A 19,043-nucleotide genomic window follows, 5' to 3' on the forward strand; every position below is an offset into this window, starting at 1 on the left:
GCATTCTTAATGTTACCATTGTCTTCAAAAGATAGGTGTAAAAAGCAAGCTGTGGTCCAGAATAAGACTGTGCGAGAGACAGTTTTCTAAAGATACCTCTCCCCCTCAACAGGACTCTCTGGTGCTTCAGTGAAACACGCATCTTAGTACTGCTATGAAGGCACTTTGTGGATGTAAATTAAGGTTACTTATCAGCTGGCCTTAAAATATAGAAATTATCCTAGATCGTCTGGGTGGAACCAATCGAAACACATGAGGCCTTAAGAGCCAACACTTTTCTCCAGCTACAGTAGAAAGATGCAGAGAAGAGATATTTAGGAGAAAAGGAAAAGTCAGAGAGATTTCAGAAGGGTTCAACCCATTGTTGCTGACTTAGAAAGGGGCCATGGGCCAGAGAATGCAGGCGGCCTCTAGAAGCTGACAATGACCCCTGGCTGACAGACAGCAGGAAACTGGGACCTCAGTCCTGCAACTGCAAGGAATTGAATTCTGCCAACAACCTGAATGAGCCTGGAACCAGTGTCTCCTCTGGAGCCTCCAGAAAGGGACACCACCCTGCTGACACTTGGATTTCAGCCTTGGGAGGCTCTAAGTGGAGAATCAGCTGAGCTGTATCATACCCAGATTTCTGACCCACAAAAACTATGAGACAACAAGTGGGTGTTGATTTAAGCCAATAAATGTGTGGTAATCTGTTATAGCAGCAATAGAAAACTAATACAGACTACTAGAACTTTTCCTCAAATTTCTGATATCTTAGCATTCAAATTCCTATTTCTTCTAAAACATGGTGAAGACTTACCATCTTAATTAAATTCCAAATACCCAGACGCTTATCTACTGAAGATTGCAAACTTAGTTTCTCTTTCTGGACACCATGGAGCCAGACTCTGAAGACACATATAAGAATTCGTGCATCTGTGTATTTTGTTATGTACATGTATATGCATATATAGGTGTGTCTGTACATGAATACGTACCTAGCTAGACCTGGTAAATGCCAATCATAGTCAATAAGTAATACTTTACATATATGCATATATAGGAATCTTAGCAATTATATATACACGTGTGTATTTTTTTCCTCAAGGCTGAGTAATAACATATATTATTTCATGACAGTCTTGTAAGCTGTATACTAATTGCTCCATTGTAAATATAAGAAATGGGAAGACAGAGGTCACGTAACTTGCTGGAGGTTATCTAGTAGGTGGCTGAAGAGGATTCAAATATAGATCTGTCTGGATCCAAGACTGCAAGGTCTTTAGTTTTCATCTTGCTTATCTCTCATGCTGGATCTTTTTGGACATCCTTGGGTCCTACCTCCATCTCTGCCCAGATACCGTGTGTCACCCTCCTTAAACTCCCTTCTCAGTGCATCTGGACACCACACTGCCCTGCTAGTTTCCCCCCAGTATCCCTATGCCTTCTCAGTTTCCTAAGTTGCCTTCTATTTATCATATATAAAAGAATTTCAGGATTATGTTCTCAATTTTTTGCTACTCTGTTCTCCAAAAATTCAGTTTACTTTTAGATTTTCAATTTTAACTCTTTCGATGACTTTCACCTGGATATCTCCAGTCCTGACTCTTTCCTGAGTTCCAGGCACACGTATAACAGTGGTGCTGAAAATGCCCATTTTTCTATCTTCTTGACATGTCTAAATCAGCATTAGTGGAAAAGAAGTCCTCTCTTCTTGCCACCCTTTTTCCCTCAGACATATTATCCATCTCCTTGATGGCCAGACTCAGAAACCTACTGGCATCTTTGGACCTCTCTTCTGATTAGGGGCATGAGCTCTGGAGCTGGACTGCCTGGGTTTAAATCCCAGCTGTGCTACTTACTTGTTTTGGAACCTTGGACCAATTGCTTAACTTCCCAAGACCCAAGTATCTTCCTCTGTAAAACTAAGTGGTGATAACAGTAATAGTAATACCTACCTCACAGGGTTGTTGCATGGTTTAAATAAGGCACTATAAATATTTAGATCAGCACCCAGCACCTAGTACTTGCTTGATAAATTTCAGCTATCATTCATTTTCCATTTAATTGCCAGGTCTTCATCTGTGAAGTCTGTGGTTATGATTCTGATGCCAAGTTTTCTGCCCTCCACTACTCTGTTAATATCCGGGTTAATGCAGACGACTACTCGGGATCATACTCCCCAAAATCTAGCCTACGTGTAATTATCAGATGACTCTTCCAAAGGCACTACTTTAATCATAATTCAAAAATCCATGGGACAAAGTGAGAGAGTGGCGTGGACATATACACACTACCAAACGTAAAATAGCTAGCTAGTGGAAAGCAGCCGCGTCGCACAGGGAGATCAGCTCGGTGCTTCGTGACCACCTAGAGGGGTGGGATAGGGAGGGTGGGAGGGAGATGCAAGAGGGAAGAGATATGGGGATATATGTATACGTATAACTGATTCACTTTGTTATAAAGCAGAAACTAACATACCATTGTAAAGCAATTATACTCCAATAAAGATGTTTAAAAAACAAAAAAAAATCCTTTAGTGACTTTCCATGGCTTTTGGGATACGATGGAAACTTTCATCATCTTAGCATTTAAAGCCTTCCATGAACTGGTCCTGGCTTCTATTTTCAGTTGTTTCTGCCTCTGCTCTCCTACTCAGCCCTTGGCTATAGACAGGCTGGACTTCCTTTTTTTTTTTTTAATCTTTATTAGAGTATAATTGCTTCACAATGGTGTGTTAGTTTCTGCTTTATGACAAAGTCAATCAGGTATACATATACATATGTTCCCATATCTCTTCTATCTTGCGTCTCCCTCCCTCCCACCCTCCCTATCCCACCCCTCTAGGTGGTCACAAAGCACTGAGTTGATCTCCCTGTGCTATGTGGCTGCTTCCCACTAGCTATCTATTTTGCGTTTGGTAGTGTATATATGTCCATGCCTCTCTCTCACTTTGTCACAGCTTACCCTTCCCCCTCCCCATATCCTCAAGTCCCTTCTCTAGTAGGTCTGTGTCTTTATTCCTGTCTTACCCCTAGGTTCTTCATGACATTTTTTTTCTTAAATTCCATATATATGTGTTAGCATACGGTATTTGTCTTTCTCTTTCTGACTTCCTACTTTTTCTTAAATATTCTTTCTTGGCCTGCTTCTTAGTTTCTGTGATAACGAACAGTTATGGTAACTATACCAGGCACTGAGTTGAAATTTTAAAGTGTCATTTATACTCACAAAAACTCTGTGAGGTATCTACTATGCTCTCCCTGTTTTACAGATGAGAAAACTGAGGCCTGGAGAGGGTAAGTATTGCCTGAGGATATAGGATATAGTTAGGAAGCATGGACCCAGGAGCTGCCTCTAAGCAGATTCCAGATCCCATGGTTTTAACCATTGTGTCTTATGCCTTCTCTATGCTACATTCCTCTTTTCTAGAGTATCCTTTACCCTTCTCCCATCTATTTGACTCAAACCTATTCAAAGTCTCCCTGAGGTCCTGTCTTTATTATAAAGCTTTCCCAGTCTCCTTTACACTTTAGTGAACTCCTCTGTCAGGTACAAGCTTCTCAAGACTAGGAAGAGTATTACATATTTCTCATGAAGCACAGCAATGCCTTGAGTATAGTAATTAATTTTGATCATTGATTGATACCAGATTTCTTTACTAATGAACTTGACAGTGATTCCTTGTGATTGAGCCAGCTAATCTCTGATTTCTCTTTATTGCCCATTCTTGCCCAGTGCCCTAGTTAGGTTCTTTGATTGTCAACAAGTGTCCGAACTTAAGCAGAAGTTGCTCCAGTATGCTGGAGAAACAGACTTGGTCTGAAATCAAGGAGCTCAGTAGAAGCTCAACTGTGCCATCCCATGGAGCACTGAACTCCATGCTACTGGATTTTCTCCTCCTTTGCAGTCACCACAGATTATGTCTTTCTGACATTCCCATATACTGCCCGGCAATGCCTCCTTTTGCCATTGTTAAAGGTAGCTGCAATCAACAGCTTAGCAAGGAGAGAAATGAGTCATTCTCACATTGCAGAAGTTGGGAAGTGGGAGGGACTCCAGGATAAAGAACTGTGGTGCCTAAAGAGGAATAGAGGAGAGACGAGATGCAACTGTTAGAAAGAGAGGAAGTCACTAATGAGTTGCTCAAGATTATTAAATGCTTCGTTATAAGACAACGTTCCTATCTTCTAAAACTATGAGCTAGGGATTTAGGGTAACATGAATAAGTGGGTCCCCAGATGGACCTCAGAGATTGGTGACCCCCTACCATGCACACACATTTTCTGAGTCCTTACATTTTCCTGCTGAGTGAGTCCAGTTTTGTTAGATTCTCAAACAGGTCCATGATCCGAAAGGGTTGTGAAATACGACTTTCAGCTATTAAAATAGAAACATAATCTTACATACTCGGGAAATCAGGTGACCCAAAAAGGCAGACTCTCATCATATAAGGAAGAAAGTTAAACCTGAAAATTATGCATGTGCTCTAATGTACCTGCTCATCCAACTGATGCCAAAGAGTTACTCAGTGTGAACGTTGATAAGAGCGAAAGACAGACAGTGGAATTTCTATATATCCCATGACCATGGATCCAAAGGCCTTCTGCTCTGTGGAATCTTTGGATGCCTACTTAAACCAATTACAGAATAACAATATAGTTTACCTTCTCAGTTGTTATTTTTGTAGCATCTTGCTATTTTTCTCAGTTTTTGAAAGAAGCTACCTTGGTCTCCATACTTTGGCAAGGAATGAGCGGTATCTCTTTTTGCCTGCCTTGCACAAATCTCTGCATGAGAAGGTAGAGGTGCACAAGAGGCTAGAGTCTGGGGGATACGTATGTGCATCAACTAAATCTGGTCTTTATTGGGGAAATACTATTGGGATATGGCCTATGTCAGGATAAGGCAACCATGATAAAGGTGAAGGCTTATTACAGATTAAATAATAATCAATAATGAGGCTTATTAAATAAGCAAATGGCCTCTATTAGTGCCTTGCCTTTGGAACTAGCTGGTTAAGTGGGAGCTTCCCTGAGGATAGCCGCCTTCATTACAGAATCGTAACTATGCTTGCAGAAGTGGCTTCTCGGTGAGATACGAACTTCTTACCCCATCTTGTCTAGGACCCCCTCCCCCCACACACAAAAAGGCAAGGGAGGAGCATTCAAAGCCATCAGAGGAGGCTTTCTGAGGAAGAGACATTTCAAGTAAAGACTGAAGGAAGCTGAGGAAAAGCCACATGGATATGTGGGACCATTCACTCCTAGGTGGCAAGTTGGCATATCTGTGGAAGACATCGGGGCCTGCACCATTAACCGTGTTGAGCTCTAGAAAGAGAAGGCAAGGCTCTGGAGCAAAAGCGCCCCCCCAAAACCCCCGACTCATTGTGTTTACCCATTGTTCCCTTCCTCTGGTCGCTCTCCCCATTCCCATCTGTACCGTGAGTCCTGCTTCCAGCTAAGACACGAATGCAATAGCAGCCTTGTTATTTTTCTTTCTTAAAGTTCCAAACTCCCAGAATACTGAGAGCCTTTTGCAGAAATTGCTCTCCTGGTTAAGCTTCGTGCTTGCGTCCACACTGCACATCACACTGCCCCCTGTGCGAAGATGCCCCAACAAGTGTCTGTGGAACTGACTCCCTGACAGTTACTCCCTTCAAAATGCCCCTTGCTCAGGACTCATCTCCTGGGAGAGCTGGTAGGAGCTTGTGTCTCGGTGGTTGTGAAGATCAGTCCTCAATGGAAATATTCCTTCAACCATCTTTTAAACCCCAGAGTGCTTCCTAGACAAGCAATGGTTCCTTTAGCACCTACATCACACCGATGGACACCTCCGTTGTGGGGGTCCCCCCTGCAGATGAAGAAACAAACTCTTGAAGAAACTGAATGAACGTCTCCCACAACAATCGTTTTTTAGAACCCAGCTTTCTAATGTTTAATCTAATCAATTATTTCCTAGTCCTGTGGCCTCCAAATATTTCCTATCTCATGCACTTTGTAGAAAAAAGTTGGCTGCACTCCCATCTTCTGTGTGTATTTATAAATTATATAGTCCTTGCCAGTAGCTAATATTTCAAAACACAATATACATAGGGGACAAGGTTCATTGTTAAGCACAATATTTATGTCCTTCATTTATTCTTTTATTAAACAATTATATACATATATACTGAGAATCTTCTGGAAGCCAGGCATGGTTTTGACCACTGAAGACACAGTGAATGAAGCAAAAAAATTCCCACTCTCTAGTGGAGGATGACAGTCCATAAGTAAAATAAGGAAAATGCATAGTAGTGTCACATGCTAGTAAGTGTCATGGGGGAAAAGAAAACAGGAAGTAGCACTGGGGTGGGTTTGAGGGGAGAGGTGCACTTTTAAATTGCCCCAGAGAAAGGGAGTAAAGATCTAAAGATTAGGGAATTAACTATTTGACTATATTGACTATATGTAACCGTTTGACGTAGAGAATGAAGGTGTCCATGTCAATGTGTTATGTTAAATATTAGTAAAGCACAGTTTCTCTATCTAGATGACTAATATAAATAGAATTCTAATATTTTCCCCTTGTGCCTAAGTGATGCTCTTGGGCACCTCCCTGGAAAGACTGTTAATGTAATCTACGCATACATGACCAAGTGATTATTGCAGTTCACCTTGGGGATCTAGCCACAGTGCTAAAATCTGGATGGCTGTTACACTGACAGACATGGCAGCCTACCGTAAATTAGCTCTTTGATTCAGTCTTGACTTGGTTCCAAGGGTGAGTTTACATCCTATGGTTTATTTAGCTGTGAGCAATTCTCTTAAACATCCAAAGTCATTTTGTGTTTTTCATCCTGCTTTAAAGCAGGTGATTAGGGAGAATAAATGCACAAAAGCGCTTCTGAACAGCTGGTAGTTACTCACTCACAGGAAGCAGTAATTTGTCGGTTTTCTTTTCCTTTCTATTCAGTTATGTTAATGTAGCATGAGCATTTCCCTTTTTACCGGAGAAGAAAAATTTGTTCGGCCTGGTGAAGCTTCAGAAGGAAGAGGCTTAAAGAAATTGATATTTTTAAATATCTTGCCACTCAAATAACAATACAATGAGCTTCCGAGGAAAGGTTTTTAAACGGGATCCCAGTGAATTTTGGAAGAAGAGACGAACAATGAGGAGAAAAAATCAAGAAGAAATCCACAGATTTAGTTCTGTAGGTATCTGAATGTTGTTTGCTTTCCATCTTTTCTTAATACTTTAAAAAAAAAAAAAAAGATTAGCTCTGGAGTGGTATGCTAACCTAGGCTATGGGCAAAGTCTTATTAGATGGAACAGAATATTCAACCCAGTTCATAAATATCCTTTTTTACTTACATCATTATTTTTTAATTACTTCCATCATTTGTTTAATACATATTGGAAGAGGTTGGAAGTAGCTAAAACATTACTGACTTATTTGGAATATTGGAATTACTTCCATCATTATTTTAAAACATGTTGATACAGGATTTAAATCGTTAAAATACTACTAGAATATTCTCTTTTTTAAAGAAAAGCCTACCATTGCCTCAATTAAGACCCCAATTGATGACTTGTATACAGTTGTGTTTTTTGTTTTTTTTTTTAATTTATTTTATTTATTTATTTTTGGCTGTGTTGGATCTTCGTTGTGGTGCACGGGCTTCTCATTGCAGTGGCTTCTCTTGTTGCGGAGCACGGGCTCTAGGTGCCTGGGCTTCAGTAGTTGTGGCACACGGGCTTAGTTGCTCCACGGCATGTGGGATCTTCCTGGACTAGGGCTCGAACCTGTGTCCCCTGCATTGGCAGGCAGATTCTTAACCCCTGGGCCACCAGGGAAGTCCCTACATGTTTTTAAAAAAGTATTACTGCTCTATTTTTATCATGTACCACTCATGATTTGTTTTAAAGTTCTTAGAAAGAGCAACCCAAAATAGGAAGGGAAATGTAAATAAGTATTTAATTAAATGAGCCAAGGAAGAGAGGAAAAATTGGTAAGTTTTAAAGGTAAAAAGATTTGGTTTTGTCTATTGTTTAAAAATGTTTCTGCTTTAGCATTCTTAAAATAAGAAACCTGGAAACGTGTACTTATTACAGAATTCCAGATCTCTATCTGTAAGAACTATGGGTAGCTGAGTATCAGGGTGGATGGCTAGAGCTTCAGTGATTCACATGTAATGTGGCCCACTTTATATGATAAATGGCTACAACAACATGATTGGGTATTTCTTTTTACAGGAATGTTTATTTTACCAGGTGGTTCAAGTTTTGCTTGCTTTTCTTCAAGGCAGGGGTTCTTCAGCTCAGCATACTGTCATTTTGGGTTGGAGAGTTCTTTGTTGTTTGGGGATGTCCTGTGCATTGTACAATATTTAGTGACATCCTGGGCTTTAACCACTAGATGCTGGTGGAAAGCTCTGCCCCATTTTGACAAGCAAAAATGTCTCCAAACATTGCCAAATGTCACCTTGGGCAGGGAGGGTGATATTCCAGGTGGAGAGCTACTGCTCTAGAGGTAAATAATCTTTTTGTTTATATAAACACCTTTAATCTAGAAACAGAACAGCTTAAAAAATATATACATTTGATAATATAGTGATTGTTTATGAATAGTCATTGAATAAATATGAATAATCAAATTAATGAATAGCCACTCAGTCTCTGATAGGCCAAAATCAGGTACGGAATACTCCGTCTCAAGTAATAGTGGTTGTCTTTATACTTACAATCTGTCTGGTGGTAATTTAATGGGAGTAGAATTTACTGGAGGTCTGGTACATAGGCTTGATGCCTTGCTATTTCTACCACAGGATCTTAGTAGTACGTGTCTCCCACTGGGAAACATGGGTAATTGACCCCCTTGACCTTGTTCCCGTGGGATGTGCCCGGGTCTTTCCACTCAGTGTTTCATAATGGGAATATGCAGAGCTCAGAACCTAACCTCTTGGTCCCCACTGGCCCCACAGGATGCTCAGTTGTGACTTCTCTACCAGCCCCATAAAAGCCTCATAGGTTGTTTACCATCAGCCCGTTAAAGAGGATAAGTGTTTGAAAACTTGTTTGGTTTGAGATATGTTAACCTTCAGACCAGTCCAAAAAACGTTAATTTCCTAGCTGCCTTTCTCTCAGTGGAATTTAGAAGTTCCAAGGGTTATGTCACCATAAGGTTTACTTCTTTTTGTGTCCACTAAAAGAGATAACACACAGGAGAAGAACGAGTCTATCTTACAGAGCCCACACACAGGATTTGGCATTAGGACAGTCCCTGGTGTGTCTCCATATAATGAAGCTAATCACTCCATGAATTATCTTAATTGCATTTGAAGGTATTGCTACTGAGAACTATGGGGAAAGCAGCCAGTAAGGATGGAGTGTTTTCCCACAGCATTCAGTAGCTGTGCATTCACACTTAATTAAGATCATTCATACAGCAATTCGCTTTCTTCTGTAGAAGGCACTGGGACTCCCTGCCTCCGTTGCCTGCCTTTGGTCCTCCTAAGATAGGCATATCTTCTTTCACAGGTTGTCTCTTCTGTTGAGTAGGGGATTGCTCAATCCATCCTTAGGTATTATCCCGGGCTTTCATTTTAGAAAAAAAAAAAAAGAGACTCCAAGAAAGTGAAACATGTAATTAGAGGGCTAGGGGGTAATTCTGACTGTCTCGCCCACGGTCCATGTGACCTTGGGCAGGTTACTTAAATCGCTCTGAGCCTCAGCTGCCCCTTCCGTAAAATGTTCCTAACAATACCTGCCCTGTCTTAAGATTGTTTACTGGAATTCATTTCGATCATGTGGGTTCTGAACATGATTTGAACGTTGTAAAAAGTTATGAGTTGCAAGTGTTATGGAGTATTAATAAAACCAAGTAAAATGTCTCCATTTCCAAGGGCAGAGGAAGTGGGGTATAATTGTGGAGTGAGATTGTCTTTTCAGTGACTGCAGCATTGAAGCCACTGGGCTATAGGTGACTCCTTCCTCCCGGGACCCTTTTTCAATGACAGAGCCACTCAGTAGACAAAATTCTGAATTGCATCAAGCTGAGTGCTCACGGGGGTCCCAGATCACTCTGTGTGTCAGTGAGGTTTGCCTTAGAAATGCCATTTCCCACCCTGGCTCCCACCAAAGCCCAGCTTAGCTGAAGCCCATTCAGAACCAGATTGGACTTTCCACAGCGCATTCATCTAAGCTTTTTAAAAGCTAAACCAACATCTCTAGAACTGCTTCTGAGATGCCTGGATAGGTGATAAGGAAGAAGCAATTCAAGTGTCAAAATGCCCGAAAATGAAGATAAGGCTCACAGTTAGGTCACAGAATAAAACAACGATTTCTTTTGAATTTTTGGATATACTTATATATTGTGGTGAAAGAAGAAATAATGATTGCTGCAAATAATTACCACAGATTGTGTTTTTATAATGATTGTGTGGATTTTGAATTCAACAAACCATTTCTTGCTCTAAGACAAATTTAGAAATGGTTTAGTATCAGAGTAGTCTAGAATACTTAACCGGAAGCCTGTGACTTCCTAAGTGGTATACAGCCCAAACTTTATACTCTCATGACCCAGACTGACAATTCTGTTTATTTGGTTTTCTTCAAGTGCTGTTTATTTAACTCTGTTGGAATTTTTTATTGTTTCGGAAGCTTCCCTTATTGATCCAGTTTTCAGGTGTCTTGTCTAAGAAATCCCTTTCCATGTTTTAATCCACTTATCACAGACAACATACAATACGAGACAGTGCAACTGCATTATAAGAAAAGTTTGAGGAACTTACTTGTTAGATCATCAAGTAGAACTACTTCCCTTAATTTTTGAAGTGTGTATGGTGTTCCGTAGTTGAAGGTTTTCTCTTTAACTGTCTTTCTATTTTTATTTTTCTTTTTTTATCCAATCGTTCAGTATGATCTCTGGCGCATAGGGTGGAGGTTAATAAAAAGACAGTTTCCTTCCTAAGTTGCATATCCTCATTTAGAAAGATTAAATATACTATTGAATTGAGTTATGATATCAGTCATCTGTACTATCAGAAAAAAATGCAAAATTTATTTAAGTAAATGTGAGTTGTTATTTTTAAGTTGTTACTGGCTCGTGGATAATTAATCTGCAGGATTTCAAAGTGTTTAGAAGACTTTGTCTACAAATGAAAATCCCTCCTCCTCTTTAGTCATAGACTGTTAGCACTTTAATAGAAAATAGAAAATTGTAGAAAACTATAGATGGAGGATGTAATCTGAAATATTTATATCTCCTACATATGTCATTTTATTAAATGTCTTGTGCTGTTGTCTTTCAAGTCTGTTTTTTATCTTTACTCTTCCATGTTAATGTGGATAGCTTCTCCCTGGTCATCTGTGCTTCCTTACTTACTGATACTGTTTTATACAAACATTCACAGTTACCTATTTAGGTTACTTTACAATGAACCAGTTAGCTGAAAGGAAGCACAGGATGGGGTCCCAGGAACCAGGATGATGGTTCCAGGAAATAATGAAATGAGATGGAATCAGGGTTGGAATACAACGTAAAGCAGGGATGAATGCTATAAATGGACAAGGTGGAAGGAAGCAAAGAAACAGGAGTAAACAGGGGATCTGAATTCAGTCCAGACCACAGAAATGGAGAAGTGTAAGTTGAAACTGGATCTGAGGAGTCTGCCTGTGGCTGAAGCAATAGGGAACAGCTAGCTCAGATGCTGCGTAGCTGCAGAGAAGACGCTTTCAAAATGGACTTCGGATTAGTACCTGCAATTGAACCAAGAATGATCTTACTTTCCTCGAGACTGAGTGCTAGGAGAGGAAGCAGAGTTAAATCCAGAGAGAGACAAGGTGGAGGAGAACTGCCAAGCCAAACTGGGCAGAGCTTAGCTCCATGACAATGTTCTTTACAACTATCTGAGCAGGAGGTGGACCATTTGTCAGAGCGGGGTGGGGAGGGGGCACAGTGGACAGGAAATAACACCATGATCCCCCCGTCTTTTATTTCCCAGATGACAGCAGTACAAAACTTTCCTAATGCAGACAGTCCCTCAATTGGTGGCAGGTTCCACTGTGGTTTTTGACACAAACGTTATCTAGCATTCTCAGTTGGAAAACTTCAGTTTTCCACCTGTCTTCTCTTTCTTATGTGTCTCCTTTACTCCTCATACAAAACACTTCATTTCTGACGCCTCTGGTCACCAAATGTGTGGAGGTTTTTCCCCACACCAAGAAATTCTATGTAGCACCAGCTGGGTGTCCTAAATTTAAATCGGTTCTAACACCGCCTACCTGGAGGTCATGTCAGATCTCACAGGTTAAGCTCAGTCCTACGAGGCTACCCCCCATCCCATGTCAGATGCCAACCACAAGTCTAGGTTATCACCTGTGCTTCTGACCAACGGGCTATAGATTGGAAGTTCCAGCCACCCGCTCTGACTTCAGACACCAGGTGCAAGTCCAAGTTGTTATCTGTACTTCTGATCCACTGGCTATAAATCACAGGTTCCCATGATCCCCTCTCTGGTTCGACTAATTTGCTAGAGCAGCTCACAGAACTCAGAGAAACAGTTTACTTACTAGATCACTGATTTACTATAAAAGGATATAACTCAGGAACAGCCAGATGGAAGAGATGCATAGGGCAAGGTATGGGGAAAGGCACCAGTCTCCCCCAGTCTCCAGGTGTTCACCAACCCAGAAGCTCTCCAAACACCATCCTTTTGGGTTTTTATAAAGGCTTCATTTCACAGGCATCGTTGATTAAGTCATTGGCTCTTAAACACTGATTCAACCTCAAACCCCACTTGATCTCCCCAGAGGTCAGGGAGGTGGGACAGAAAGGGCCAGCTCTCTAATCACGTGGTTGGTTCTCATGGAAACCAACCTCCCACCCCCACCCTGTCCAAAGTCATTCATTAACATAACAGAAAACACCTTCATCATGCTCTTAGGAAATTCCAAGGGTTTTAGGAGCTCAGTGCCATAAAGGAGAATGAAGACCAACTTTATATTTCTTATTATAAATCATAAAATCACACATTCCTTATATGATTCCTTAATATACCTTTTCATCTCCTTTTCTTCATCTTCCGTACCATTTTAGAAATGTTTCTTAGTCCTCTGTCCCTACGACTTCCTCCCCTGAGGTGCCCGGTGACCTCCCACCAGCCCCCAGCCTTCTAATTTCCCTCATTGTGGAAACTGACCAAGGGAGCAGGAATAGTACCCAAGCTACAGCTCTATTGTAGAATCTTCCCAATAGGAAAAAAAAAAAAAGCATTTCTGATTCTTATTCCTGCAAAGCTAAGACCTTTGCTGGTAGAGTGTAGTGGAGGGGACCAAAGGCTTTATCCTGAGCTCGATTGAAATATCAGTTGTTCCATCAAGTTGTTGAGCAGGCCCTCAGATTCCAAGTTTCTGCATTTGTAAAATAAAGCAATGATGACCTCTTCTAGGCTTGATATGAGTATTCAATGAGAGAAGGTGTTAAATACTTACTATAGGCCTTGCCATTTGATCATGATAATAGTAGTAGGAAAATACAAGCTATCATTAGCATATATGGGGTAAATGAGAAAAAATGGTAGTGTCTAAAGTTACTATTAGTATTAAATTGTTTGGTGTGACTATGTTATTTCTACAAGTAAAAATACGTGAATTGGTTTTAATACAACAAATATAGCAAATGTTTTCTCTTAAGATGAAAATGACAGAATGAAGGAAGGTGATACAGGGCCAGCAATGGCTTAGAGACACCTGGTCAGTCATCTCTAACACAACTTCCAATGCAACCTGGCACCTCCTATAGAGACAAAATTATAGTTTGTGACAACATCAGCACTGAAAGCAAATGTGGACATAAACTTACTTTTTGGCCCCAGTTGCTCTGGTGACATCAGAGAGGGATGATTAGAATGGATTAGGCTTAGTGGAAAATTAGAGATGAAGGCTTCACTGAGTTTATCACCTTGGAAAACCAAGAAGGTATTTGTCCCCCACTCTCAGGGTGTATGATACCTTATGTATTTTTTATAGAGTAGGATGATGTTGGAATTCATTAGTAACACATGAGTTTACTAAACCTACGTCCTGTACTTCAAGGAGTCATTGGCTACAGGAGAGGTTCTCCTTTAAGATGATTCAAATCCAAACAAAGGTAAGTTGAGGAAATAATAGTCCCTTATTGTAGGCGCTGCTCCTTGTATTATATCATTTTAGATTCTTCTAGATGCAAGCAGAAGAAAGCTTCCCTGGTAAACAAACATATCCAGAGAAGGGAACAGAAGGAAGAATGGAGAGACAGGCTGGGCAAAGAACAAGAATGGACTTAGAGCAGCTCGGGGCAGTGGGAAACAGGGATGGTCTTGGTGTTTGGAACTAATGGATGGTCATGTGGGATTTTGGCATCTCTCCTTCAAGATTCAGAGTCCTGGCGGGAAGTGTTGAATGGGCTGGGGTCACATGCCCTTGATCACGGAAAAACAGGACTTTTTAAATTATCAGACCCACCAACACTGCTTTTTACAGGGAAGGAGAAAGAAGTACCCCCTCAGAAGGAAATTAACATGCTAGTACTAAAAGAAAGCAGGATGGATGTTACTTAGGTCAAAAAACAACAAATGTCCACTATTCATATTCAGTTCCAAGTAGCCAAAGGTTAAGAAAGGAAATAAAAGAATGAGCTGACCAATCATTATGGGAAGGTTTATTGAACATATACAATTCATGTTGTTGACAGGACTATTTACATTCATGTATTTGTGACATGTATGTGTTTATGTACACACACACATACATACCTCTCACATTTGACTCATTTGTGTGCCTGTTAAAGTACTAAAATAGTATCAGAGTTTAAGCTGGTGGCAGCTTTCATCACAGACTTTTATATAAATTAATCTAAAAATCCTGGCAGCTGGCTCAAAGGCGTTAATTTCCCTGGTGTCAGGCGGACTTGTAATTGGGTTGTGATGTATTTTTAATGATATTTATTATCTTTCAAGTGTTTCTAGAAAACTAAATGAGCCATGTAATTTAATTTGATTTAGATCTTCTTTCCTACTTCTTTACAAGTACCAGTGTTAGGCAAAGAAGGAGGCACTTTTCTTTTTTCATTTTCTGAGCAAAAATGAGTGAATTTTGACATGCTCCTAAGAGATATATGTTGTTAAATTGCCTTAAAAAAGAAAATAAGGCAGAAAAGATTTAAATTCAGTTTGAAACTATACCTTATTACATCCTATAAATCTCTTCGGGTCCTTAATTTTCCTAATGAAATTAAGGGTTAATAAAATAGAATATCCTGGTTTTTCTAACTATAATGTTTGTGTTGAATATGATGACTAATCGTCCTTCATATTTGCAAACAACTTTGTAATTTACCAAGTTTAACCTGCTTTATATCACTGAAACGGACTAGGACATTTAAAGAGTTACTTTTGGCTGATTTCTTCTGAGATCTGTGTCCGTTTTTGTTACCAAGGGAACTGTTTCCAAATTCAGCTTAATCTGAGTTTGCCCAGCTGCACAGCTCTTAACTTTGACTTAACTGGTGTTTATCCCTTCTCATGAAACTGTGTGGTTGAAGACAGAGAGAAGGTTAAAGGGTCAGCATAAGATGGCTTATTCCTTACTTAATCATTTCCTTTTTGGTAAGAAAAGCTCGTCTTGCTTTCTGAAGCTCAAACATTTGAGAAGTTGTCCAGTGGAACTCCCTTTGATGAAAGGCTGAATTAAATCTGTCACACGACCACAGGCTGACAGCTGTGGCTGTGGATCCAGCTGTGTGGGGTTGTCGCAAATTTCTTGTTTGTTTTAAACACAGGTAGTGTGGAAGTTGGCTCCATTCCAGTTGCACTAAGGCCAAAGGGCCCTGGATGAACTTAAGATCTAAAGAGTCCATGTGTCATTTAGATCTCTTATTTTCTTTAAGAAATGTAATCAGCCATCTTGATAACACTGAAATTAATTAACAGCTGTGTTGTTTCTAATTTGTTTGGAGATGTCGAGATTGGTATTTTTTTTTAGGGTCTGTCTAAAGACCGTGTGGATCCTCACTGTTCCCTATTTGTCTGTAGGTCAAGATGTGAAGAGAATGTTTAAGTAGTTGGCATGTCATGCCCTAGTAGAGCCTTCTGTACTGGTCCTGAAGTACATACCTATTTTTATTTGTTTTTCTGGGTCATTAGCCCAGATGAATAATATTGTCAGCTGATGAAGGCATTCAGATATAAACTTAATTCTGTTATAAATACTAAAATTAGAATCAAGATTCAGATATCTGAAAGCGACAGGGGTGGTTGAGGAAAATAGAGGAAGTCTAGACTAGCATCACAGTAGACACTGCATGTCACAGAAGAAATACGAAACATCTCAAAGGTAGGGGAAAAAACTCTTTGCATAATACTGTTTCTTGAAAAGATCAGATTTTTTTGAAAAGCAGAACCAAGCAAGTGGTTCAGATCAGACTAACTAGAGTAACCCTAACGGTGAGTAACCAGTGCTTGGCTTCCTAATTACACTTAACATTTACAGCACAGACATGTGGCCCCAAACACAAGGGGTTTGCTATAGAGATTGTTCTCCATTTCTCATCCCATCAAACCCTTTTCCTGATTTTAGTCCTTAGCGATCCTATTAACTCCCTGTTGCTCACAAACTTGACTTGCATGTGTGTAGGTTTGAGCTACAGAAAGAAATTCTAAATATCTTTTGATAAAACTTTGTTGTCTAGGTATTTATCTTGGCAAAGCTAATGAGTTTAATACTAAACTAATCCTAAATTTAATCCTTTTCTTTTGATCTGAAAATATAAATACAAGAAAATATTTTCTAGGTTGGTTTCTCAAGGAAAATAAAAGGCAGAATTTCAAAGTCACTTTCATTTGCTGATATACATAATTAGGTTGCCCTCCTTCTTCCTACCGGTCATAGAGCGGCCTGACTTGATTCAGGAGACACACAGAGGAGATGCTGCCCTTTCCTAAATTTCAGTGCTTTTCCTTATGCTTTTACCTCTTTTGCTTCCAGTAGAATCACTGATTATCAAGGTTTATTTGTTTGTTTGCTTTTTAAGGAAATTTAGATAACAAACATAAAAGCACATAGGACAGTTTCTGGTACATGAAGAATTTAGTATCACCAGTTTGATTAGTTGGTTGGTTTGACTTGGTGTTGGGATATATTTGGGGTTAAACATATGTGGTAATTTTCAATCGTTTTCGAATAAAGAAAAATCTATATTTGCCTCGCTTTTGGTGGTTCACTTAACACCCTCACATACTTCATCTCTTTGATCCTTATGACAACACTGCTGTAAGCAGGAAGTTTCCCTTTGATTCATTTGAGTCAGTCTCTCTAAGTCTCAGTTTAAATGACTGTCCAAGTTACTTAGCTGGGAGGTAAAGTCCCCAGGGGGACTTCGAACTAGAGATTCTGACTTTTAATCCTTTGCAAGAGTGGCCAATGCACAGAGCTACTTAAGTAACTTACCAAATGTTTATGGTTCCCTACAGAGCTCAAAATACTTTTGTTAATAAATTGATAATTGTTCTTCCCTTTCTTGCTGACATTAGCTTCTAGAATCACATACATAATCTGTAGTTATTTTCCCTGGTCTCTTTTCACCAGTGTTTTATTTCTCTCTTTTTAATTACTTGAAGTTGTTAGTGGTTGAACTTTCATGTGCTTTTCTACTTTCCCTCTTTGGTGTATTTTCAAACGGTAAACAATTTTAAAACCAAGCAACTCCCCAGTGTTTTCAGAGACATGAGAGTTTTGAAAGGCCAAGTTCATTTTTCACCATGATGAAAGAAATATATGTTCATTACAGAAGATTTGGAAAATCCTAAGATTCAAAATAACAAAATCCTAAACATCATAGTCCCATCTAAATATAATTGATAATACGTGGATACAGATTTCTAATTCTTTAATTTTTTAAAATTTTGTGCGGTTATTTAGTGTGCAGTATTTATTCCCACTTTCACTTAACAATACATAAGCAATTTTGCTTGTCATTGCAAACTTTAAAAACTCAGTTTTAATGAGCATGTACTGTTTCTTAGAATGGATGTGCCATAATTTCCTAATCATTCTTTACCTTTAATAATTTATTGTTTCCCATTTTTAGCTCTGCTGGTCCTTCAGGCTTTATTACCCCTCAGAGATCTAGCTATTCTAGACTCAATTCTAATGTCATAATATGTGTGAATCTAGAACCATTGTCAGGATGCATTTGACTTCCTTTCCTTCCTCCTTTCATTGTCTTCTTTCCCTTTGCAGCAATACTTGCCATCTTGATCATGGACCCCAGCCTCCTCACGTTTCCCCACAAAAGCCAATCACATGCAAAATGTTTTACTGAATATTTGAAGAGTTACAAGGAGAATTACAGCATGTACCACACAATTTTTCACTGATTTTTTTCCAACTCCTATCCTATTTTCAGTATCCTTCCCAAAGCCCATTAAAGCACTAAGCCTTTCTCCACTACATACGATTCTTGGAAAATATAAATCACTTTTTGTGAACAACAACTCTGGTGTCTTCACCTTTTAGATATAGCCTCCACCAGCCTGCCTGCCTTTCTTAGCCCTCTTGCATTAAAGTGAACGTATTTTCTCCATCTTGTTACAAAGGTAATATTGCAATGATATCCTTGTATACTTCTTGGATTATATGTGTGATTATTTCTTTAAAATAGAGTCCCAGAAAAGGAGTTCCTGGATGAAAGGATATAAACTTATTTACTCAACAGATATTTATTGAGCACCTATTATTTGCTCTCTGTACACATTAAATTTACAATACAGGTGCCTTAAATCCATGACTAGTGAAAATTTAAAACTCACAGCCTTTATCTACTTAACACTTATGTAATGAGTACTATGGGTATAGTGTTGTTCTAAGAGCATAACAGATATTACCTCATTCGGTTCTATGAGCTAACTCCTACTAAAACGTCCATTTTACAGATTGGGAAACTAAGGCACAGAGATTCTAACATGCCCAAAGTTCCATAGCCCGTAAGTGGCAATGCCAGGACTAGGAGCCCAGGAATTCTGGTTCTAGAGTGCATGTTACAC

The 19,043-nt window shown here is 39.5% G+C and overlaps 1 protein-coding gene across 10 annotated transcripts in view; it reads left to right on the forward strand.

Moving 5' to 3' along the window:
* DOCK10 (dedicator of cytokinesis 10) overlaps positions 1–19,043 on the forward strand; it is a 280,479-nt gene that overhangs the window by 102,086 nt on the left and 159,350 nt on the right. For 2 of the 10 annotated variants that reach the window (XM_022567819.3, XM_022567821.3), the window contains exon 1: positions 6,937–7,174. The exons of the other annotated variants lie outside the window; for them this stretch is intronic. In XM_022567819.3, coding sequence (XP_022423527.2) covers positions 7,070–7,174 — 105 coding nt within the window. In that variant the 5' untranslated portion in view covers positions 6,937–7,069. Of the gene's footprint in view, positions 1–6,936; positions 7,175–19,043 lie in introns of those variants that run through there. 10 annotated transcript variants of the gene reach the window in all.

This window comes from Delphinapterus leucas, chromosome 8, assembly GCF_059928025.1.
Source record: "Delphinapterus leucas isolate spDelLeu-1000000601 "Yukka" chromosome 8, BTC_Dleu_Yukka2, whole genome shotgun sequence".
Lineage (NCBI taxonomy): Eukaryota > Metazoa > Chordata > Mammalia > Artiodactyla > Monodontidae > Delphinapterus > Delphinapterus leucas.